Source organism: Anas acuta, chromosome 2 (genome assembly GCF_963932015.1).
Source record: "Anas acuta chromosome 2, bAnaAcu1.1, whole genome shotgun sequence".
Taxonomy (NCBI): Eukaryota; Metazoa; Chordata; class Aves; order Anseriformes; family Anatidae; genus Anas; species Anas acuta.
The window spans coordinates 14,215,420-14,240,868 of NC_088980.1; the positions used below are offsets into that span (position 1 = coordinate 14,215,420).

At 40.1% G+C, this 25,449-nt stretch overlaps 1 protein-coding gene across 2 annotated transcripts in view; it reads right to left on the reverse strand.

Moving 5' to 3' along the window:
* Nucleotides 1-25,449, reverse strand: part of CCNY (cyclin Y) — a 124,944-nt gene that overhangs the window by 47,202 nt on the left and 52,293 nt on the right. For both annotated transcript variants that reach the window (XM_068673509.1, XM_068673511.1), the window contains exon 2: nucleotides 2,167-2,241. In XM_068673509.1, coding sequence (XP_068529610.1) covers nucleotides 2,167-2,241 — 75 coding nt within the window. The remainder of the gene's footprint in view (nucleotides 1-2,166; nucleotides 2,242-25,449) is intronic.

The window sequence follows — 25,449 nt, forward strand, 5'->3', positions numbered from 1 at the left end:
GTACCACTAGCTCACCAGAAGAAAGCCAAATGTGGGTTTCAGAAAGCCAAACGTGGAGTTGCCTGAAGACAACGCTGCCACATTGCTCTTGCCTGTAGTTATGGACTGGCTCTTTCCCACTATACAAATATGTAATGGACACTCAAAAGCCACAGCCGGATCCTGGATGAAACCCAGAGTCCTGGTATTCCTCAGCTCTCCGATATGTGTTTTAAACATCTGCAGTTCTTGTCTATAAATATATTTTCATTTACTGTTAACAGTCAGGACAGCCCAACACTATATATGTAACGGAGAGAAGTAGTTACATGTCCAGGTTAGGTGTTTACAGTATTGCCAGTTCAGCTCTCCCCTTCCACACTAACTTCAGGCACCTTGTAGATCTCCTAGGTCCTACAGCAGGCTGTCACACTCAGGGGTGTTAGGAGTTACCATACCGTTCAGGGATGTTGCCTATCAGCTCACTTATTTCCACGACAGTACCAGAATACAGCCAAGCAAAATGCCAAAATGCTTATGACAGTGAGTTGTCCCACCTGAATGGCATGATTTTTGGCAATACATCAGTAGATAACTGTTTGCAGAATTTTATTTTTTTTTATTTTGTACAAGCCTTTGTATTTTTATCACCTTGATCAAGGATAGTTGAACAGATCTTATACCCTTGTTGAAAAAGTTTCGATATTTTTTCAATAAATTCATTGTTCTCACTCAAAACCATGTAAGTTTTTGTATTACTTAAGCTAGAACAAGGTTTCATAGACCAACCCTAGCATGGGTGTAAACTATCATATTAAAAAATTCTTACAGCTAACTCCATCTTGCAATAAATTAACCGCTATTACTACAAGAAAGAATAATCACTAGGTGTGGTCAAAATTTAAGTTGGTGGACCTGGAATTGTTTTTTCATTTTTCTTTTCCAACAAACTGCAATGAGAAACATGCAGCATCCATATGGGATTATACAATCTCAAAGCACTATAAAATAGACATCGATCTTGACAACACAGTATACTACAGAAATATTATCATACTCATTTCACAGACTACCAAAGCAGACCAAGATGGTAAATCACATCCAAAACTACATAATAAGGCATTGACAGAACTACGCTGAATTCAGGACAATCTGAAGGGCAAAAGAGGTACTCATATAATCAACTCTTCAATCAGGGACTAAATGTATCCTCTTTGTACTAGTCAAGCTCAAAAATTAGCAAGAAATATACAGTATGTGAAAACTACATTTTCTTTTTAAAGTGATATCCTTGACACTGCAATTTACTATGTAAATCAAAAATGGCATTTATAGGCAACAGAAAGAAGGACAAAGAATTCATACAGTTCAGAATTACAATGTAGAAATTGCTTTGAAAGTCTTGGTAGAAAATAATGTGTTTTGCATCAATTATTCTCATCTACTTCTAAAACAACATGTCATACATGTCCAACAGGGAATGAAAAAGCCAGAGTAAATGGCTTCTGTTCTACTAAGTCTATCAAGAGGCCTGCTTAACAGACGTAATTCCAGAGAGATTATTTTGTCTATGAATAAAAAATAATAAAAAAAATACTCCAGACAAATATATGATTACATCAAATCCATAATGAAAGAAGACAGAACATTTGGGTGGGAAGACAGTTATTTTGTTATTAAAATTTAGTACTGAACTCATTTACAGTATCAGCTATATCAGAGGAAACTCTGGACTGTCTTCTAAGCTAATGTAAACTGTCATTTTTCAGGAAAATACTTCTAAATCTCATTTCCAAGAAGCTTAGCCTGTTGTTCAGCGTGTTAGAAGAAAACAAAACAAATTTAAAAAAACAAAACAAACAAACAAACAAAAAAAAACCAACAACAAACAGTTGCACAGATACTTTTTAAAAATATATTAAGCCTTACCTATACTTGTAGTTTTGATACAATGACTACTTGGATCTTATAATTTCAAGATGACAGGACTCAAACCTGTATCTTTTACTGCTGAGTATGACAAAATAATTAACTAAAGGTTTGGCTTCTTTCAACTCTAATCTGATGCCTATAAAAGCCTCTTTTTGGGGGAGGGAAATTATACATTAAGTAGCTATCACATGCATTCTAACAAAGACTTCATAGATAACTGCAGTAGTGAATACTGTAATAAATTCAGTAACCTACCATCTGTTTGAGATTTACTGAGAAATATCGTACTGGCCCGTGGATGATCTGATGGGTTGAATTCCATGTTCAAATCTGGAAAGAAACAAATTTTAAAAATAGCATGTTAAAACATTTGATAATCCAGCAGTATGCACAGATTTTCTTATTAAGAAGACCGATTTTACATTACTGTAAAATAAAATCAATCTCGATGTCCACTTTTTTTTCTTTTTTTTTTTTTTTTTTTATTACCCTTCACACAAGTAGCTCTTGTTGGTATGCAAATGCTTTGCATTAACACAGCTTTGGGATTAGACTTGGGTTCTAAGGGCTGCTTTGCTTTTGGATGAAAACAGATAAAGCAGCTTGAAAAGCCTGTACACAAGAAGTTGGGAATTATCCATTTTCCATTAGTTTCTTCTTCCATACCCCGAAGCCACTGCTAAGTCCAGGAATACAGCTTGTTGTATGTAATTACAGAGGCATGAAGTATTATAAAACAAATATGCAGCCCTCTGTAGATAGATGGGTTTCCATGATTAGATGTGATTACATAGTAGGTATTGAAGCTAGCTAAATGTAAACGAGTTAAGTCTAGCCCAGACTGTTTTAAATGGTCAAGATTACTAAAGCTTAGAACTTTTCTGACACTTCACGGGTGAACATACTTCTTGCTGTAACTTCTAAAAAAAAGTCCTCAAAACAGGTTGAAGACTTGAATCTATCACAGCATATACGAACTTCGAGAAATGTTATTTTCCCTAGTAGGATTAAAATCCCTTGAATTTACTTGTTCCAAAATTCCACTCTGCTACCAATTCTTCAAACACTTGAATGCTTGCATCCACTTGAAAGCATGGTGCTAAAAAACAGCACACTGCTTTTTATCTTTTTTCTTGCTCTCCCAGTGTAACTGCTTCAACCTTAGTTCTTTTATATTCCCTTGATCTCTAGATATACTTTCTCTTGCATTTGATACAGGCCATTTATGCAAAACTACCTATGGGCATTGATAAGTTTATCTCTGGTGATTCACCCAGGCTTTCTACATTTCTGTCTCCCCTCCATCTCTGAAAACTCACAAAAACTGAGAATCAAGCACAAACTTCATACTCTCCTGGTTTCCTTTCCATCTCCCTGTATTCTGCAGCCCATGTGATCGTGATCATAGAGTCATATCCCGAGTTGGGAGGGACCCACAAGGATCATCAAGTCCTACTCCTGGGTCCCCGAAGGACCACCCCAAAACTAGACCCTATGTCTGAGAGCTTTGTCCAAATGCTCCTTGAACTCCAGCACCTCAGTGCCGTGACCACTTCCCTGGGGAGCCTGTCCCAGTGCCCGACCACCCTCTGGGTGCAGACCCTTTCCCTAACCCCCATCCTGACCCTCCCCTGTCCCAGCTCCATGCCGTCCCCTCGGGTCCTGTCACCGTCCCCAGAGAGCAGAGCTCAGCGCCTGCCCCTCCGCTCCCCTTGTGAGGGAGCTGCAGGCCGCCATGAGGCCTCCCCTCAGCCTGCTCTGCTTGGGGCTGAGCAAACCCAGGGCCATCAGCTGCTCCTCATATGCCTTCCCCTCCAGACCCTTCACCATCTTTGTAGCCCTGATGAGCAGCCTGACACGCTGCTGGTACTTGGAGATCACTTCTGGAGTAAATAATGGCCTTCCTACTTCCTAGTAAGAACCTGGAAATATAAACAAATACAAACAATTCTTCAGATAGAAAGGGGGCTTATTACTATTATCAAAGCCACAAAGGAGAGGGTGAAAAAATAAATAAATAAATAAATAAATAAATAAAAGACTTTCAGGGGGAGTAATTTTGATTCTCTGAGAAACCACACTTCCCAGCCAAGCATGGAGAAGATTTTCAGTAGGCCATTCTCCTACTAGAAGCTCTGAATTGGAAAGACTGGGAATTGGAAAGAGCATTCTCTTGTTACTGTCTGCAGCTTATCTAGACATGGAGATGAAGAAGAAAAATTACCCAGCGTGACAGATAGCACTGGTGAAGATTGTTTTTCATTTCAGGATAGTTTTTCCATTAAGCTAAATTTCCATTTGCATCAGGATGCAAATCATTAAGTAAAGAATAATCAGTATTTTAAAACAGCAAAATACATTGCTTTTTATCATCCTGTTAATCTTCCATCAAACAGCACAATACATTACCAGTAAAAAGTGCATTTTTTTTATAAACGGTTACAGACAGTTTTTCTATAAAACCCTTTAAAGTACAGCAAGGCAAATTCAGTCAACAAAACAGGACTGGTAAAAATACAACTGAACTCAACTGTCAAAACACTGCCCCCAAAGAGGCGAGCATTCCTCTCCTTCATGCCTAGAAAATTGTCTGCTTGGGGAGTAATAACAGCCTGGTACAGGTTTACAGTCTGCTTGCAGGGCTGAAAAGAAAGAAAACCAATTGCCACATCTTGCAATCAAGTAGCAACTATTTGAGATTCCTGTGTTATAAAAGACTATTATGCAGAAGCAGTGAAACAATGGAGGACTTAAAATCTTTCTAAAAAAGCATAAACTGTTATTCTGGCAGAAGCTGAAAGAAGGCCAGCAAGATCCCACCTCAGCAGCTGCAGAGGCCAGAGCAAGGATTTGGAACCAGCCTGGGAGAGGCAGCTCCCTCCTTCCAGGCAGCACCGTGGCTCCGTCCCACTCCACCTGCCCCAGACCATGCATCCTGAACCCTTCAGATTATGTGTCTTCTTCTGTCCAAGATCCTTCTTTCACACCCTCCCCCAAAACAGCAGCCAAACACATCTGTCTGTTTTTCCTTCAAGTGCCCTCACGAAAATTAGAGGAGATAACATGTCTAAGGGAGAGGCAAAGCCCATCATGCTTGGTCACCCAGTGCAAGGTGGCCAGAAGAAGGTAAGTGCTACTAATAGAGGCTGTCTCCCAGCTCCCTTTGAGGAACAGCACAGCTCCTGGGGGCTTGAAAAGCCCTGGTTGTGTGGTGTGTGCCTGCAACTCCACCACTCCCTGTTCTTCCCAGGAGAAGCGTGAGGCAAATCTGAGCACCCCACAGGCCACCAGCAGGACCATGCTTCTCCAGGCCATCACTGCCACCATATGGAGAGATTAAAGCAGATACAGTTTCACAACACAGAAGGAAGACTTTAGTTGCTAGTTGACCTTAGATGTCTCAATTTACTGTACAGCTTGAAAAGAAATGCCTCTTTGAATCTGGCAACGAATTCTTACACATCTGTCATTATAAACAGTGCCATAAGGGATCAAATGCTATCAGCATGTGAGGTTACTAACGTGCCACCAATGGGCATTATCCATCCAAAAGTTACCTCCATCCCAAAATCATACTGCTTTAGTGATCTTAGTAATTCTTTCTAGCATTTGAAAAGCATTCACAAAAAACAGCCACAATATGAATGCTTTACCCATTTTGTAATGGAATAGCTGATGACAGAGAGAGATTTAAACTCACACAAGCAATATTCAACTCTTAGAGAGGCAAGTGAGAGCCAGAATTTCAATCATCAAAATCTGTACAAAAATTTGATCCATTACTAGCAGTCTGCTCTGTGACTCATCATAGCCTTACAAAGGAAGGATTTGAAGTGTATATTTTTTCTAGCAGTTACCCTGCATTCCAAAATGCTTTTAAGAAAAAAAAAAGTCACTGTCTCTCCAAATCCCAAATCCTTCACTATAAATTTTATTTCCAGGAAATACTTGTTCATGATTAATGGACATTCTTCTTAATTACAGATTCTTTGGTTTTAGAGTTTCTGCAAGGATTTCATTTATTTTAAAAATGATGGAGCAAGTAACAATTGACACAACGATTTAGAGAGCAACCCAGTATCTTGAAAGAATTTAAGATTACAATAATTATCATCAATAATAAATACAAATAATAATAAATTATTAGTATTTATTCTTTTAAAATATTTAAGTGTAGATATTAGGTATTAAACTAGCGAAACACTTATAAAGCCTTTGCCAACGATAATACCTATTTCTATAAGTTGCTTCAGTAAAGCTACTTAAATTTGGGAAGGAAAAAAAAGAGTAACAATGCATTTTTCTCCTTAATGGCATGTTTTTAATAGTGAAGTCACTTAAGATACAGTAACAAGTTAATTGCATGCTGGAACATACCCAAGAACTACACAATCCAGTACCATGCTTTTGTCCACAGTGGGCACCTCTGATTTTGACATCTTTTGTTCCAGTTAAAATAAATGCAAGATGGAAAACCCACAAATAAATCAACCCCTCCTGACCACCACTGAGAGTAAAATTAGCTAGGCTCTACTTTCTTCCAGAACATAAACCCATGATACATGGCAGTATCATTTGCAGTTCAGATCTCATATTCGAGATTCCCAAAAATTTATGATTCTAGAGCAAAAAAAGCCCTACATCTTATCCCTCTGTACTGGAGTTAGTCAAACCTGTAGCCACCTAACAATAATTGAGACCTTAAAATCAAACCAAGAAATGTTACATAGATAGGAAATATTTTCCTAGATCTCTTCATAGTTCAAAAATCACTTTGGATTTTTTTTCCCCAGTTCCAAAGGACTAAAATATAGCTCCCATATTGGAAACACCTAAACAGTGTGATGTCCCATGAAAGTTTCAGGTTTTATTTGACTTCTCAGGATTACAAACCAAAGGTGTGTGTCTATTTATAAATGTACACATAGGCATGCATAAATCTGTATCTATAATAAAGACAGGTATTTATACAGATACATATATATCTATAAATATATATATAGAGAGAAAGATGCATCTCTATTATATATGTCATTGTCTTGGGTTTACATGACAAGGTTATATTAGCAGGGGGCCTGCAGAGGTGGCTTCTGTGAGCAAAGCCCAGCTGCTGCCCCAAGTCAGATCAGAGCCTGCTCCAGACAGCTCCAAAAGGTACCCGTCACTGGCCAGAGCTGATCCATGAGTGCTGCTGTTTGGGCCTCTGGGAGAGCAGATTGAAGGAAGGGGAAAAAAATCAAAAACAAAAACAGCCTTGCTGCGTAACAGCAGCTGGGAGACAGAGTGAGAACCAGCCCCACAGGCCCCAAGGTGAGTGCAGCAGGAGGGCAGGAGGTGCACCAGGCAGGCAGCAGCAGTTCCCCTGCGGCCAGAGCTGCAGCCCGTGGAGAGGAGCCCACGCAGGAGCAGGGGGTCTGGGGGGAGCTGCCACCCACCCGTGGGGGCCCTGTGCTGGAGCAGTTTGCTCCTAGGGGATGGACCCCATGGTACGGAGCTGTGTGGGAGCAGTGCTTGAAGAGCTGCTGCCTGTGGCCAGCCCCCCCAGGCTCAGTCTGGGAAGGATGGCATCCCGTGGGAGGGACCCCATGTTGGGGCAGCGGCAGAGAGGGAACGTGAGGGAGCAGCAGGGACAAAGCGTCAGGGACTGACCATGGTCCCCCTTCCCCATTCACCTGTGATACTCGGGGGGAGGAGGTAGATAAGGGTGGATGGAGGCAAGGTATTGTTAGTTTGCTTTTAGTTTCTCACTGCTCTGGTCTGTTAGTAATAAGTAATAAACTACATTAATCTCCCTAATGCTGAGTCTGTTTTGCCTGTGATCATAATTGGGGGAGTGATCTCAACCCTTGAGCCCATTTCATTATATTTTCTCCCCCTTTCCCTTTGAGGAGGGGGAGTGAGAGAGTGGTTGTGGTAGAGTTCAGCTGTATAGCAGGGTAAAACCACCACAGTCATATATTTAAAATGTCATTTTTAAGATATCACACTTCAGTTTGCTTAGCCTAAGCAAAGTCAGTCTTGGGTATGCTTCAGCTAAGAGATCACATGCTGAAAAACAATTTATACAATTTCAGACTACTTGGGCAAGACCAGAGTTACAAATACATGCAATTAAGCTTAAGATTGCATTCTCTTCCTCACTCAGTAGCATGCCAAAATAACAGCTGTCATAACAGGCATTCTGATTTATCACATCAAAATAAATTCACTTTCTCTTCAAGAACAAAAGGTAGATTTTGCCTGTGAGTCAGTTTGATACGTAACTGCCCTGAAGTTCAAGACACCCACCAGAAGACCACAATGAGATTCTCCCTGGACTTTGTGAGAAACTTTATTCCTAAAGCCACGGTAGCTGCATTCAAATATGGCCATAAAAAGAAGCGAGCTGTAAAACAGTTCAGTTTCAGACTTGGACTAAAGCCCAGGCAAGATTTCTAATCTCTACACAAGATCTTAAAAAGCATTACTGGGACAAAAAATACTGAATACAGCTTCAGTTTGCAGATTTAAAAAGGATAAGGAAAAAGTTCAGATGAGTAAAGAACAGAGCTACAAGAACGTCTGGAGGACTGCAGAAAATGCCTTAAAATAAGAATCTTGCAGAGTTCAAAACGTTTAACAGATCAAAAAGGATAGCTAGGAATTGTCTGTAGTTCACACGTCTTCACAGGGGGAGAAGAAAAAGCACTAAAAGTTCTCTCTAATCTAGTGCACAACAGAACAAAAGCAATGGAAAATGAAAGCAGAAAGATTTTAATTATGAATTTGAAAAAAAGAAAAGAAGGATAATTAGGCACTGCAGCTCCACACCCAAGGAATGTGAACGCAACATATTTCAATGCTTTCCCTTCCTAAAAGATTACTTCAGTCGAACAAACATCTTCAGGCTCTAGTCTTGCATATATATTTAGGCTTGATTTAAGAATAGCTGGATGCAAGTTATGGGCTTATGATTCATATATGGGTCAGATCAGATGACCCCAGGGGCCTCTAGCTTAAGTTCTATAAAATCTTCAGAAAAAAATAGCATTTAAATTATTAAGCACAAAATCTCAGCAAGTCCCAATGACACATGTGTAAACTTTCCAAAAGTGCACCAAACTGCTGCAATTCTTACTTCAGAGACATCTACATTTAAGATTTGTGGTCAGAATTCATTATATGCATGAGAAAAACAGAAAAGGATAATATGACATCATTCATGGCAATAGTTAAAAAACAAACAAACAAACAAACAAACAAAACACACACACACAAAACATTTTTTTCCAACTTAAAAATCTATTGAGATAGCAACAAGCACCACAAGAGGTTGAAGGAGGGGCTCTGCAGCAGCTACATTCTGCACAACTTGGATCACAGTTTCTGCCAGGACACAAACAGGAAAAACCAACACCATTGCTTCTTTTGTAATAGTGCTTGTGGGCTGCACTACAGGGAGCAAGCCTGAAAATGTGTTTATTCTATCAGAAAAGTTTCCTTCCTTTTCAACAATGAAAGACAGGTAAGTTTGCACTGCCAATGTTCTGGTGCTGATTCAAGGATGATCCAAAATCTAAACTGAGTAGACTACTTGTTTTATACTTCAGCAGTCCTGAAATAACCTGGTGAAATTACGCTTCTGTCCCTTTACACTTGTAGACTACAGACTCTCAATGCCACCACAGAAACACCACTAAAATTAAGGAAAAAGATAGTGTCACATATTAATTTCATGATCTGTCCTACACGTACAGAAATCAAACCATACTACTTCTTCCCAGAAGATACATTTTTTCATTATTTAAAGGGACTCCAGGTAAAGAAAAGAGCACACCTGTCAAGGGCATGCCAGAGAGGAGGCCTGCAGCCACACGAAGTTGTTAACCTTACCATCCTCACTACACCCACAACCTGACATGACAGAGCAGCTACCCCGCGTGGCCTCGTGGGTGGAAAACAACAAAACCACCACGCAGTTGTTTAGCGAGAAATTCAAAGAATGACAGCAAGGAGCAACGTCTGATTAAGCCTTGTGAGTTTCAAGGAGGCACATCAAAGAGGAGCAGAAAACAATTGCCATGGAAACCCCGGGAGAGGGAAGCACAGGTGACCGGAGGGAAGCCGGCATGGTGAGGGCTCACAGCAGGCCCTGACACAGAGGCCCTGCCAGAGCTGCGCCTCCCTCGCCTAGGCGAGGCCTCCCTCCTGGTACCAGCAGGACCAGAGACGGTATTTCTCCGGCTCTGTGAATGAGTTGATGTGATCGCTGGGAAGAGAAACAGAGACAATATTCTCCAGGCACGGACCAGTAGAGAAGCGGCCCCAGCACTGAACCCAGAAAATAAAATTTCAGCAGTCTGCACCCTACGTCTTTCTGCTTCCCTTTTACTCTGGTGGGCTGCTTCTTTCTAGTAACAGCAATTAGCCATTTAGATGTACAGTAATGAAAAAAAAAAAAGAAATTAATGTCCCTTAAACATCACACTTGTGACTAAAAAATTGATCCCCTCAGAAGTTGGTAAGAGTTAAATGAGTACCTCAGCTGAGAGGATGTCCCACATCCCTCTCCGGCAAAATGAAGCAAGAGAACACAGGTTACTTTAAAATACAAGAGGGAGAAAAGAAGAAGACTGAAGAAAGCCATCTCTCGCTATTATTGTGTATATTCTTACACACGATTGTTATTTTAAAACATCATGATTTAAGCTAAGCATCCAGGACACAATCTTATATCTGGAAAAACATATGACTAAACTCATACTGAAGTTTCCATTTGAGACGTCTGCACATTAATTTGGCGTTATGTCTCTCAAAAATGGAATGCACCAAGCATGGAGAATAAAATAACTCTGGACACTTTCTGCTCAGAAGTTTTCACAGCTTTCAAGCCAAAATAGGACTAAACTGTATACTCTGATTTCACTGGATAATAACAATAGCCACATCTGCTTTAACACTGGAATTTCAAAGATGTAAAATCTACTACACAGAAGTTTCAGCTCAAGTCATTCAAGCACTGTAGAACTGCAGCGTAAAAGACCACAAGATTTATCAGTACCTTTTTAGAGTACTTTATGTCTAGTGTAAGCAGCAACTAAGCTACTTCAAAAGAAAATGTCTCTCCACTGAAGTATTGCTGTGAGAAAGAACGTTAATGATGACATCCCAGTGCTCTGTCACTGAGTATGAGAAGAGAAGTAAATAAAGTTAGAAGGGATAAAGCATGATTCTTCATTACAATACCCTAAAACACCTGAGATGTGCAGAACATTGTCTACTCTAAAAAACAGATCTTTACGTTTCTTTTCTGAAAGGAAATCTAAGGCCAGCAAACAGAAGCAACTTTTCAAGTACTGTAACTTCAACATTATCCAGCCAAAACATTTTCCTGTTAAAATCAAGAGTAATTAACATAATTCTCTTACTTTCTCAGGGTTTACAATAGAGAGTGGCAAGTTTAAATTGGTACTTTCCCATTGGTTTCTGTAGTATTAAACAATGCACTTTCCCCCTCATCTTAAATGTACAAAAGTTAAAGAAAACTGTAGCACGTGGAATAATTGTGATCAAAGGGAAGACTTCTATGACGTTCTTTACAGATCATAAATCTGACTCAAAAACCCTACAATTTGGGATTAATGAATTCAGAAGAAGAAAGGACTGTGCAAGTGCCTTAATGAAGAGCTGTGTCCTACCAGGAAGCTATGAAGGACTTGAGGAGAATGGGGTACAGAAGACACAGTGAGACCTCTATGGATGAGCATGCCTCCCTTCCTTTCTATTAGCATGCTTACGACATGGTACAGCACAAGTGACACTGATAAATATTCGGTAGAAAACTGTTCATCCAGAAAGCTCACCTCCCAACCTCCCCCCCCCCCCCTTTTTTTTTTTTTTAAACTTTTAAAAACTTTTTTGTTTGCTTTTGTTTTTAATGAAAAGATCAACAGGTTTAAGCCCAAGAATCACAACTGGCCCCTTGATTTGTTTTTATAGAGGACATCCAGTGATATCAAGCAGACATGCCAGAATCTAGACACACTGACTCTAGAGATGTGGGACAACATTCCCTGTGATGCTACTGTTTTTGTACGGTCAAAAATTCATTCTAAAACCCAATTTTCTTTCTCCTGAGATTATAAACAGACTTTCAGAATGAAAAACATTTTTTTTTGGACAGCAAGCAGAGCCCTTCTTTGTCCAACACTCGAAGACCTTGCATTGCTTCTTACTTTCTGGCATCAAGTACAGGGCACATTTCAGTCCAGCAGAGCTGGGGAGGCAGAGAACACCCAGCAGACACCACAGTGGGTCCCTCAAAGGTCTCAGGTCTGCAACCTGCCTCAGTTCATACTGAGGAACACACTGCTGGGGGAAAAACGCTGAAGCCAAGCAAAGCTGTTCTGATGCTTCTCACCAAAGGGCAAGGAAATGCACCCAAGACATTTCCATTCTGCTGCTGGAATATGAAGATGACAAGGCTGGCAAGCAAGACCTGGCATCATTTTTTCAGAAGCACGACCTTAACTGAACATTATATAGTGTGAACAATGATATGAAGACATGATTCCCACAAAAACTTTTTAAACAAAATTAATTGATACGGTTGCCTTCAACTAATGCAAACTGGAAGCAGGAACTACAATGCACACTCCAAAGAGCATCTTACTTTGCAATTTGGCTCTCTGCTGTTAATCTCCCATCACTTCTCATTCTTTTACTTTTGAACTTCCCATTTTGTTACTCAACACTACTTTTTGGTGCTTGAGAACACAGTATTCAAGCTCTCCCCAGTTAACAGAAGGCTGGGGAACTTTCCCTCTTAATAACCTTCCTGCATTAAATCCCACAGAACCAGCTAAAGTGATTAGCACAGTAAATATCCCAGCAGAAGCGGGTGTCTCTCCATTCTGTGTATGTTTTTACATGCCCCGCTCGAGGTACATACAGCAACAAAGTGAACAAAACCACAGTCCTATTAACCTTAAATAGAAATTGATGCATTTTTCTAATGCTTCAGTGACAATGAGCACCACAAATGATTTTCCCCTAATATGTTTTTACAGCATGTATACTCCACTCTAAAATGAATTTACGCTGCTCTGTTAGATCAAAAGGTAGACAGGACAGAACGTAAACCGTTGTTACATACTTCTTTTTAAAAATAATAACAAAATCTTATTTTCCCTCTCACAAACACATCAGAAAAATTACATCATGGTACACTGTTATTTAATGCAAGAGAACCATTTAATATGATACATGAAAAATCTTTTACATTTGTAAACGTAGTACCATTACAGACCTAAACAAATTCTAGCAGCTGTTGCCATACCAAATTATGTTACTTGCCATTTGAAAGCATTCATACAGTACTGCCATGCTCTCCACCAAAAGAGACCATCAATGCCACAAGTAAGGGTGGATGTGATTTTAGGCACTCCTGGCACAAATTTAAACCAGATGTTAGCAGCTGGCAGGGTGCTAACATTTTGAAGCAATTTGTCACTGAGTCAAAAACACAATACCAGTCAGCAGAAGCGTTGGGTTAACCTACGGTAAAGTGAGCCAATGTTGCGTGATGACACAGATCAATAGAAAGAATGATCATCGCCATCAACTCACAGGTGAGCTGGTGTTACTGCCTTTAACCATAGATTGAAACATCATCTGCAGCTTTGCATTGAGGTGTGTTCACTTCACCCTTCCTCAAAATGCAGACACTACTGCCACAGTAATCACTACGAAACTGAAAGACCTTAAGGATGTGTTATATTCCACTGGTTGGGCCCTAAGATTTTGAGCTGTAGGTCAACTATTCATATGGAAAAATGTAACTTCGTGATAGTGACTCAAGTTCTGCAGAGCCCTTATGCTAGCCCAGCAGAGCTGGTGGAGCTTATCCCTCCTCATTCCCTTACAGATATCATTTTAATAAATGACAGAAAAAGAAAAAAAAGAAAAAAAAAGTCATCTTTCCAAGATCTCTTCTTTTTCCTTTTGGTTTGTTACTGAGCTGTGATCTAAAGTTGAAGTATTTATCAAACAGCAGACAGGTAATCTGTGAAATACAGGCAGAAAGAATCTATGCAGGTTTCTCAGAGAATTTAATACAAGTGTAACATAAAGCACTTGTAGGGGTATTCTGCAATTTCAAGGGCAGCAGCTGCTTTTTTAATATGCAAAAATGTAATTTGCAATCTTTTCTGAGGAACACCACAGGATACTTGGTAAACTGCAATAATAGGCTTTCAATTTTTCCCCTGCAGATTTATATTCACATGGCAACCAAATTACCCTGCTACCAAGATACAGCGTTAACATCAGTACTGCCTGCAGATCACCACCTAGAACTGAAAAGCAATTGGCAGCGAATTAAAAACCTCCCTCATCACTGGAACTCTACATTTGTGCATGTACCCAAACAGCCATACAGCTACAGCACGAAGCTGTAGTGTTATCCCTAAGCCCAGGAGGCTCAGCCTGCCTCCAGTCCTGTGGCAGAGCACATGTAACACAGCTCTCTCAGCTTCAGACGCAGCTCTGTAATGCTTGCTTGGACTCCAGCCACTACAGCTTGTCAAACCTGAGAATCTCCAGCCTCCACATATTTTGCCTGTCCACAAAAAAAAACAACCAAAACTTATCAATTTAACTCACACCCACCTGTCCAATATACTCGACAAAGAGAATAAGCAAGAACAGGGAGAAAGATACATTAAAACTTTAAGAAAACAATTGCAGATCTTTAACAGATATTTACCCTCAGTCTTTGATTAAAAGCTTTGATTTTTATTTGTTTTCAGAAGCATCAGCACAGGATTATTACGTGCTGATCTTAGAGAAGCAATTCATGACAACTTAATATGTTGCACAATTGTCAGTGTAAGTGATATTATTTCCAGAGTGACAAAAAAAGCAGTATATCGTGTTATTTGCTGTGAATTTATAATGACTTCTAACGCTGCCATCCACCTGCATTGTGATTTACCTTAGTACTCTGAATGCACGAGTAGCACTAAACATCCACAGAAAAGTCTTATATTTTTATATTTTATATTTTTATATTTTTAGATCTCAGTAGTAGAGAAATATTTTGTTCTTATCCCAAATAGGGGCTTATTCCCAAAATTATGTTGGCTTAATGCCCAGGACAAGTAACATCCAGCCCCTGAGCAGTAATTAGCTTCAGGTCTGATATCTTGCAACTCTCTAGCTCTTAATAGGCACTCTGGGCAACTGAAAAAAGGGATAAAAACAGCTTTCTATCTGTTTTTCTCCCAGTCACATCAATACAGGCATTGCATATAATATTCAAGTCTCGAGGCTGACCTGACCAGTCACAAGCAATGCAGCTATCCTAAACTGAGGCAGACAACGTTTTTATCAGATCAAGCCCAGAAGAAGGATATCTGTGCTACTGATAAGCAGAGGGAAGGTCACTGTGAAACTGCAATTCCAAGACATGATGCAGAGAACACATGCAAAGTCAGATTGTGTACAGTAGAAAAGAAAGGTTGAGGGGGTCCTGGTATTGCCATTACAGGTGAAGGACTGAGGCAAAGGAATGAAGACTAAAATCACTAAAATCCTCATGCCATTTTGTGCTTCCTCCACAGCTCTGCAAATCAGACTCCAGGCTCTGATCTAGATGGGCAGAAAAAGAAGAGCACAGCTTAGTGACCGGAGTCTTACCCAATGTCAACGCTGTTATTTTTAGATGCCTAACACAGAGCTAGTTACCCAGCTGCCCCACAGACAATAAAGAACACATTTTTGGAAGTGCATTTGTCCAGTGGCTATTTGTCAAATCTTGAAACAAATGTTTGGGATGGCAGGAATGAGTCAAAGTCTGGATATGGTGACTCTTTTCCACTGACTGTACACTGAACCAGTGGAGATAAACTCAGACTAACCCAACTCATATCCAGTCACCTGAAGTTAAACCAAATGGATCCTCTCTCAGTTACAAAACTTCTGACTTTACAGTGTCACACAGGATGTGCTGCTGCTGTGGACACTGCATCGGCCTGAAAGCTGGACTCCTTGCTCTGGCATCACGCTCTCCCTTGACATCCTCTGTACACAGTGCTTCATTTCAGCAATGAATCGGTCTGGATTCCTGCTAGCAATCCTTCACTGCGCAATCTAATGCATCCTTTAGATTAGTTCATTCTTGGTACAGGATGAGGCAGGAGTCCTATAGAAACAGCCATATTAATCTCAGAAAACTGTGAAAGGCAGACTAAATTTCCTCAAGCCTGATCTTTAAATCTCCAGAAACAGTTTTTCTTCCTCGATTTTCTGAGCCTTTTCTCAAAGCCATGAATATACACTGAGCTTAACATCTGGATCATTGTCTTTCTTAGGAAAATCTGCTGCCCTGGGAAAATGTAGCCTCAGACCAGAATCAGGACCTAGAGTGGTAAGGGGCTGTTGGACTCGATGATCTTTGTAGGTCCCTTCCATTTGAACTGTTGTACTCTGCCAGATCAGTTGGGCTCTGCTGCTTCTCAGGCATGTCAGAGATGGACATTAGGACTCCCTTTATCTTTCCTGACACATCCTTGACAAAGGACCAGAGAATTAATTCAAAATATACATTAAATTAAGTGCTACTCTAACATAGTCATAGTTTGTTATAGCCTGCTTCTTATAATTCAGATCTACACTTGTTTATAAGCAGCAGCTTATTCCAGATTATGGGAAGTGTTCCATGTACCAAGGCTACTGGGAAGATGCATGCAAATGTCAGACCGCATCTAATGTAACATTTTTGGATGAACACTTCACATTATTGCCTGGCAAGAAAATACTACTTTAACTCATTTTAAGTAGCTCAGTGCTTTCAAACATTCATTCCATATATCCACCTAAGCACAGCTCAGACCCGAGTGCAACCTCTCAGGTAGATCCACCCCAAGTAACAACTGCGAACGGCTACCACATAGCAGTTAAAATTACCTGTCAGCAAGCAATACTGCCTTCCGAGTTGCCATGACAAAAGAAAATAAATAAAAAGCAACAATATATTAAATCAGAAAAGATAACTCGTAATGCAGCATGCTCAGACTGATTTCATCACGTCTCCTCCAAGACAACCTACTGAGCGAAGCTACTGACAGGGAAGAATACCCACGTCGTTAACGGCGTGTACTCCCATCAGGAATGCATTTAGTCACGCCATAGATTAAATGTTTAAGCAATTGCTAAGCAGACGTGAAATTTTCTGTTCTGAAGGCCTGATCTGCCGATAAAAAAGTGAATGCAGTGAGTCATTCTACTCGGGACAGTAGTTCATCACTTCAAACCCTGTCAGATGCTCTTGCACTCAAACAGGCCGGAGACCTGACATGAGGAGAGGTTTTACTGGCAAGTGGTGTATGTATAGAAGTAGCTACCCAAACTCTTGGCTGCCCTTTCAAAATGAAAAGAAATTATATTTAATTTCATACATTCAGGAACCACCAGGTAAAATAAGTACGTGGCATTTACCAGAAGGTCCTGCTCTTCTGAAGAACTTATTTTTCACAGTAAGGTCCTGGTATTTAAAGTATCTGGACGCAACAGAAGGGAAGTCAAGAAGGTTTCTGTAATGGGACATCACATCTCACAGACATGCTGAAGACCCTTTCAGGAACCACAAGCATTTGCATAAGGGAAAATTGGTAGACACAGCCAACCAGCACTTACAAAAGGCTTTAACGAGGTCTTTTGCCTGCTTCTGAAACAAAGCAGGCATTCAGTGCCAGGAAAGGTCAGGCACAAATTGCTAAAAAGATCGGAAACGAAGGGCAGGACGGAATGATCACTTTTCAACAGCTGAGGGCTGTCCGCTGTTTTTGAAAGCACTCAGAAACATGAAGTGACTATAATAAGATGCCAAAGGCTGCAGATGATAGAACATAGCACAGCAAACAAGCACCGGCTGTGGAGAATGTCTTAGTCACAGGTCAATAAAATGGCAGCTAAACACACAAAAAAAAAAAAGATGCACACAGAAAAATAATTTTTCATTTATCTTCAGAATTGTGAGCTCCGAATATATGCTCCGGAAATATGGTGCAGGAATGGGAAACAAATGCAAATAGCAGAGATGTATCCAAACCAAACCAAAGGAAGGGGCTCCTGAGCACCATCACTGCTGCGGAACCACTTTCCACAAGACACTAAAGTCACTGAAGTTCCTACAACTTTGAACGGTTCAGCAAGGATTAGACAGGTTCCTGCAAGACAAACTCCCTGAGGATTGCTCACAGTAACTGCTCAGGCAACTCCCAAGGTGCAATTTTTGAGACACTGGTTATTCTGAAGAAAAAATGTGTGTTTTCACTGGTTTTCTCTCATCTGCTCCTGCGGGAGACAGGACAGAGCCAGCACTTTGGTCTGTCTCACTGTAATCTGATACGAGAAAAATAAACAGCTTTAATTAAACCAAATAGGTCCTTTGTCTTTGAGAGCTATTGAAATATTTGGATTAACTTAGCTCAAAGCAGGGAATTAACTGGACCAGCATGTACTTTTTGAGCAAGGAGAAAAGCTGTCACAGCCTAGAGGTTTAACATTAACTAACTTTCCTCCACTGTTGCAGTTCTGACAACTTTCCAGTACCAGATTTATTGCAGCATCTGGACTTTCGTCCTCAGAGAGCACCGAGCAGACATGCATTTGTCTTTCAGGTAGGTGATGTTTTGGAAAGCAGAGTGAAAGGGAGTTACCGTATGCCTTATGCATCAGCCACAGGAACCCAAAATATGGATGAATCAGAAATGAAACAAGCCCAAACCAACCTTTCAGTAAGGACATAATTATTCATTTGCTACAGGCCATGCTACAACTCCTCCTAACTTTCAGGTCAGTGGATTGCAATGCTGCAATTTTTCCAGATGGAATAAAGCTCATTTCCCATTTAATACTATACACGTGTACTCTGCAAATTGGCTAGGGACCTGGACCAATGCAGAAAGAATTGGTCATTAACCTTGTTTTTCCTACTAGACCAAAGCCACACATCAAAAAAAAAAAAAAAATCTGATTTATGTAAAAATGACCAGAGTTGCTATTTCTGCATGACAAATCTACAGGACTTTTGGGTAGAGAGAAATGGATGCTATGGATGCTTTGGGTTTTGGCTTTTGAGCTTTTGTGTTTTCCTCCCCATGCCTGAAAATTAGATGTATAGGATTCTGTAGGCTCTTGCTACCTGTGAAAAGCAATCAAAAGGGATTTCAGCTTTCATCTGGGCTGCTTTGCTTACCATGGCCCCTACTCTTTGCAGTGGGCAGCTGCTTGAGACACGTGGACTAGCATGAGAAATAGAAAACAGACGGTGAAATAAACTAAATCAGAAATGGGGAGAAAAAGAGATACTACACTGAACAGGCAATACCATATAAAGTACAAGGAAAAGGAAAGCTGAAACAGCTAATAAAACATCGCCTAAAAAGCAAAAGCCTACTCAGACACAGGCAGAGGAGACAACCCAAAGAAGGGATTACATAGCAAGAGCTAACGGGCTATCATCTGATGGCTTTTCTTGAACAGTTGTCTGATCATTTTTAAACATGTTATTCAACACAAAACTTGTCCCAGATTTATACAATCCAGTGAGCTTTTGAAAAAGGCTTGGCTGTAAGGAGGCACCGGATCCCAAGTCCATCAAGTGTCTACACCAGAAGCACACCCCTGTTCAGCGAGAGCCTGAGAAACTTTTAACACTTCAGAAATGCTGGTCAAAACTTCACTTTGTATGAACCCCAAAATCTTGGCAAAACTATTTTCTGTGAATATTCTTCAAAATACCACAAGTCTATATTTCTAAACAAAATGACAGGTTTTGGATGCAGAGAAGCTTTCAAGATGCAGTGCTTTCATTCTGACACGCACACATAGGAATTTCCCATAATTTGTAAATCGTGACCACTGCCAGAGACACAAATTTCAAATGGCACACAACAAAACGAGATACGGCATTTAAACATTCCCTTACAGCTTTACAGTTCTTCAAAAATGTGGGAGGATAATACATTGCCTTCTAACTAAAAGATCTGACTGGCCTCAGGCCACCTGCAAAAAGACAGTAGAGATGTCCTTCTCTTTCCCCCTTTGATGCTCACATTAATTGTGCCACAAATTGACTTCAGTAGCCACAGCTTCACCTCCTGCCTGTGTTCAGTGTGGATCCAATCTGTGCTTCATCCTCATCACCCCACCAAAAAAAAAAATAAATATCCTGTAACTTTTGCTGTAATAATGCTGCAAAATCTGGCAGCTCCTAGCCTCCTTTTATATAAGGAGAAGAATTAATTTCACTTTGCTGTTTGTACTTTGTCCTAGCGGCATGAAACACACACAGGATTTGATTATATAACTTTCAGATATGTGGGAGGGATTTGGAATCTTGCCTAAAAACCTGCCACTTCTTATGCATTCAGAAGCTCAACGGAGTATTTTTCCAAAGTACACATCCATGTAGATGAAGTCACATGGAGTTCTTTCACTCTGTACCATCAAAAACATTAGAAAAAAGGACAGATGAGAGTTTAATATTAAAAAAACAAAAACCAACACATCTATTTAATAACTTAAGGTTGGTCCTGATGTAAATGAGAACTGCTCCAAAGAAGTTAATGAACTTAAAACCAATTTACTCTATCCAATAACTTCAATGGTTTTGGTCCACATACCAGCAGATCAGTCACAGTAAAATACACCCACCAGAACTGACATTGACGTCACTGTTGCTAGAAGCCTTTTCTGAGAACCTGTGAACTGGATGAACCTTAGCCTTTTCTCAAACACTCAAGCACGTAACACATCAGCAGTTCCAGCGACAGCAGTACTAGACAGGTCTTCCCATACCCTCTATCCATCAATATTCAACATGCCTTGGTCTTAAGGCAACTGGAAGTCTTCCAGGTATCAGCAAAGTCGGTCTGGTTTCATTTATCTGCAACTAGCTAACATTTTCAAAGATACCACAGGAAAAAAAGTTTTAGCATTCACTTGTCTGCAATATGGACTCACCTGAAAAAGCAAAGTTCCAATTATTCTATTTGAAGACTCAAAAAATTTGAAGAAAATACTTAAAAAAAAAAAAAAAGGAGGTTCAATTCTTGACATATTTTTGTAGCACAAGTACTAGCAAGGTGAATCTAGCTCAAAGGTATCAGCCTTTGAAAAATCATTAGCAGCATCTTTCTTTTCTGTTTTTCAACCTTTAAAACTTGATGCTGTCTCCGATCTGTCTGACTTCAAAAGCAGAAAATCATTTGTCCTCAATACTTCACAGTCCTTCATTTGCTTCAAAATACCAGGGAGACTGTAGAAAGAGCAACAATTTTTGAGACTCGTGTCTCAAAGACTTGCCACGTGCTGTGGTGCCTTGGCCTTAGGTAAACACACTGTATTCCGTGGCACACGTGTGCTAACAGCCACTGGCATTTCTGCTGTTGGCTTTCCTTCAGCATGATAAAGGCAAGGTCATCGTTACAGCTGAGGCAAAAGGGTGAGACTACTGGAATTTACAGTAAAGATTCAACTTTGCCCCAAGCTCTGTGAATTTGCATACATAATTCTCTGGGTTCCTAACCTTGCTGTATGGATTCAATTAAAATTGTTAACTTTTTAGAAGAATAAATTTTTTTCTTGCTCTACGTATGCCACATAGCACCTCAAGGTTCATACAGCAGCCGGTAGGAGGTCCTGTCTGTGCTAAAGCAATGCATATTAGTTTCAAGTCTGACTAAAACATCTGTACTTAGACCAAATATTTGAAGGACTAATGAGAATAGCTGAACAATCTGCTCATCAGAGCTGTGAAAAATGAATTTGGGGACTGAAGGCCCTCAAAGTAAGAGGAAGGCCCTGGGTGTGTTTGAGATGGAAAAGGGATGAACATGGGTGCTCCCACAGAAAAACCCTGGATTCTCCTCACAACCTAAATCCAGGAGAGCAAATACAGCAAAAACTATACACTTTTGCCTAATCTGTATGTAATTTGAGCTACTATGTAAATAGCAATGATGTACTAAAATACTTTAAAGAAAATACTTTAAAGTATAGGCTGACGCATAACACACACCTATACGTGCAGCAGATGCCCCAGAAAGCCTGTGTGGACAGAGCTGCAGGACGCTGCAGTGTTTAAGCCTTAAAATATCCTGGAAGTCAGCACAGATCCAAGAGTGAAAGGCAGTCAGGGTGCAGAGTTCCACTGCGTGACAGGGTGACAATAAGCCTAAAAATGGGAAATCTTTCAGGCGTGCCAAGAAAGAAACAATACTATGGGCTCCTGAGACATGGGAAGCATAGCAGATGTCTCAGCATTGCCGAGACCAAGAGCAGCCTGATGAGCACTCAAACAGATCGGTGTCAGCTCCACAGAAAAAAAAGATCAGTCAGATGAGCTCTGGAAGAGATGCAAAGCTACAAATCAAAATGCCTGCATCTCTGTCACGGACTGAATCCATTACTGGGTGAGCTTCTGCAAAGAGCAAGGATGCAAAGAGCTACATTCATGGTTTGAAATAACCATTTACACAGCCCATGTTGGACTACTCCTGTTTTTGAAACTTGTAGGACAAGAACACGACAGAAACGTGTTCCAGATTTCCCTCAGCATCTAATAGGCCTACATCTTTTTGTTCTGATAAGCCACAAATTCATTTGTATATTTTTGTTCCAAGTTTGTCACACTGCTGTCAGAAGAATCATGATTTTACTAACAGAGGGCATCCTTTCTAAGCCACTGCTTTCTTCACTTCTGGTTCCATGGTGACCTTAACGAACAAATCTAGCAAAGAGAAGAAAAGTTGATGTCTAAATACCTGTAAGAAAGTTCCGCTGAAATGTTTTTTTCCCAAGCAATTTTTTCTCATTATTTTTAAATGTCATAAGAAAATCTCTCTCTGTGCTTTCCCTCCCACTTTGCTCCACTAGAAAAATTTCATATCCATTCTGTAATGAATTAGTGTGTCTTCAACTGTCATACAGTAAAACACATACAATCAAGTGGAAAATTGTTCCCTTCAAGTCACCACAGAAAGCAAGTACATTTAAAATGCAATAGGAAAAAAAGGAAAAGGAGCTTGCAAAGTATCTTTCTTTACCTCCCTTTCTTTTCTTTCACCAAGATCAATTTACCTTGCTGGATTTCTGCTAGAAAAAATAAATAAATAACAACAACTGCTTTTTTAAAGCCAACTTCGTATTTCCTGAAATGAAAAAAAAAAAATCACATGCAAATCCAAGTTTTTACCAGCTATATATAACCCATCTAGCTTATGACTTTCTCCATCTACAGCTGGATTGCGTATTAATTTTCCTTATGATTTACGCCTTTCTGTTGAACAAAACTCCCATCAGAAATTTATAAAAAAGTTATAAATGAACATATCAGCAAAGTACAGAAGCCTTATGAAAGCAGCTAATACTGTCCGCTTGTGCAAATGGCAATTAGCAGCATCCCAGGCTGCACTCAGAGTCTAATCCCCATTACCCATTTTCTCAATTCATTTCCCACTTTCTCATTTAATCACTGACAATCCCAACACTCGATTATCTTCTGTTCGTAAAGGGAAGAACTCAGCAGGAAAGGCATAAGAAAAAACAGCCTTCTGCACAGAGAACTGAATTTCACCATGGTCAGTTCTTTCAAGTTTTCACTGTATGTAGGCAGACAAAGGTTCATGCAGTCTATTGGTAAAGGCCCTTGAGTAAATTTTAATTAAGAGAGGAACCTATCTTGCCATTATTTGATTTCTACTCAGGCAAAAAGCAGAGCTTTAAGAGAGATCTTTCCACAAAACACCTGGTCTCTGGTTTGTTTCAGTGTCCCTTGCAAATATTTCCATGTTCAACACCTGCTATCCTCCATCTCAGGGATTACTCTGTTCTCAGGGAGATGATTAGTCTCTTAATTAAGACTTTCACATATGCACATTATTTTGGGAAGGGGAAATATTATCCCATTCTTGGAAAAATTAACTCTTCCCTCAGTAGTGTAGAATTGGACATCACCATGTGCTTTGGGTAAGTTACCCTTCAGCCACGAGTCTCAGTGAACAGAGCAAAAACTGAAAATAGATGACAACTAAACTCATCAAAAGTAACCCCTGCTGCAACAGATAAGATCATTTCCCCTTTTCCAAGTACAAATAGATTCATCTAATTAGTATTAGCTAGTGATCAGCCACGCACTGTTACCCTGCTGCTTCATCCCAGCACACATTTTACCACTCTTCTTCCTTATTCACGTGCCAGTCCATCCAAGCATGCACACCAGTACATTCTTTCACAACAGTCTCCAACACTGTCAGTCTTTGAATGTTTTTTCTGATCACATCTTACTAGCTAATAAAACATTTGGAGAATTTCTAAACACTGCCTAGAACATCACGGGCTAGAAAAACGTAACCAGAAAATTCCACTCATCACATTGAAGAATACAGGCATTTTGCAAGTCCCCATGACTCAACTTGATATTAAAAAAAAAAATAAATCTAGTAAATAGTTACACCTTAGTAGAAAGTAAGTTTGCAAGATGGTCAGAAGGTGCTAAATAAGAGTAGGTGAACATATTTGGACCAAACTCAGTGTTGATGTTACATTGCAGCTGCATCCTGGAGGTTTCTCCAGGAAATTCCATCGGCTGCTGCGGGGAAGCGCTCACGGCCCTGCAGAAGGGCTGCATGCGAGAGAGCAGGCTCTAGCACAGCCCTCACAAAGGCCTCCTGAAAAGAAAGGACACAGGAAAAGAAATCCTTGATCCACCCACAAATTCAAGGTGAGGTGAAAATGAGAGGAGAAGGCAGAATAGCAGAATGAAGAATAGTCTAAGCAAGACAGAAATTGTCCCGAGCTAAATAGAAGTCTAGGTAGTACAGCTCTATAGCCAGGGACTGGTGTTTGGTGGGAGTAAATGTTGTACTTCCATTTCCAACTGTTTGTAAATAAAATTATCCTACAGTCTCCTCCAGACTGTCACAGGTCAGTTCCACGATGAACTACCACAGTGCTCTTCCCAACCAAAGCCAGAGCAGACACCTGCACCAGATGAACGGGAAGGAAAGTAAGGGGTCACAGGAAGGCACTTCCACTTCATTTTTTTCCATTTTAAAAAATAGGAATTAAAGTAAGTTGAAAGTTTTGTCTGTCCTACACTTGGGCCTCAGGGTGTTTTCTAACTTTTCCCTTACATTTTCAACCAATGCTTAAAAAAACCACATCATTAGGTTTAGCTAATGCAAGTTGGTGGCCAAACAGCCAACCAGTTTATGTCAACCGCAGCTTCTTCTGCGAGTGCAGAAGCTGTTTTCATTAACAGAACTGAGTGAAAAAGTCAGATGCAATTTGTAAAAGCAGAAGTTTACTCTATGAACAAAATCAGTCAAATTACATCTATAGCTAGAGAATTTAAGGATAACATGTGTAGCAGCAGTTCAACAACAGTTACCATACTGCCCTCCTGAACAAGTTGAAGGAACACACTAATATTTTCCCTTTCTTGCCATTCTCAGACAATGGGATACTTTATCCAGTAAGCCATTTAAACAA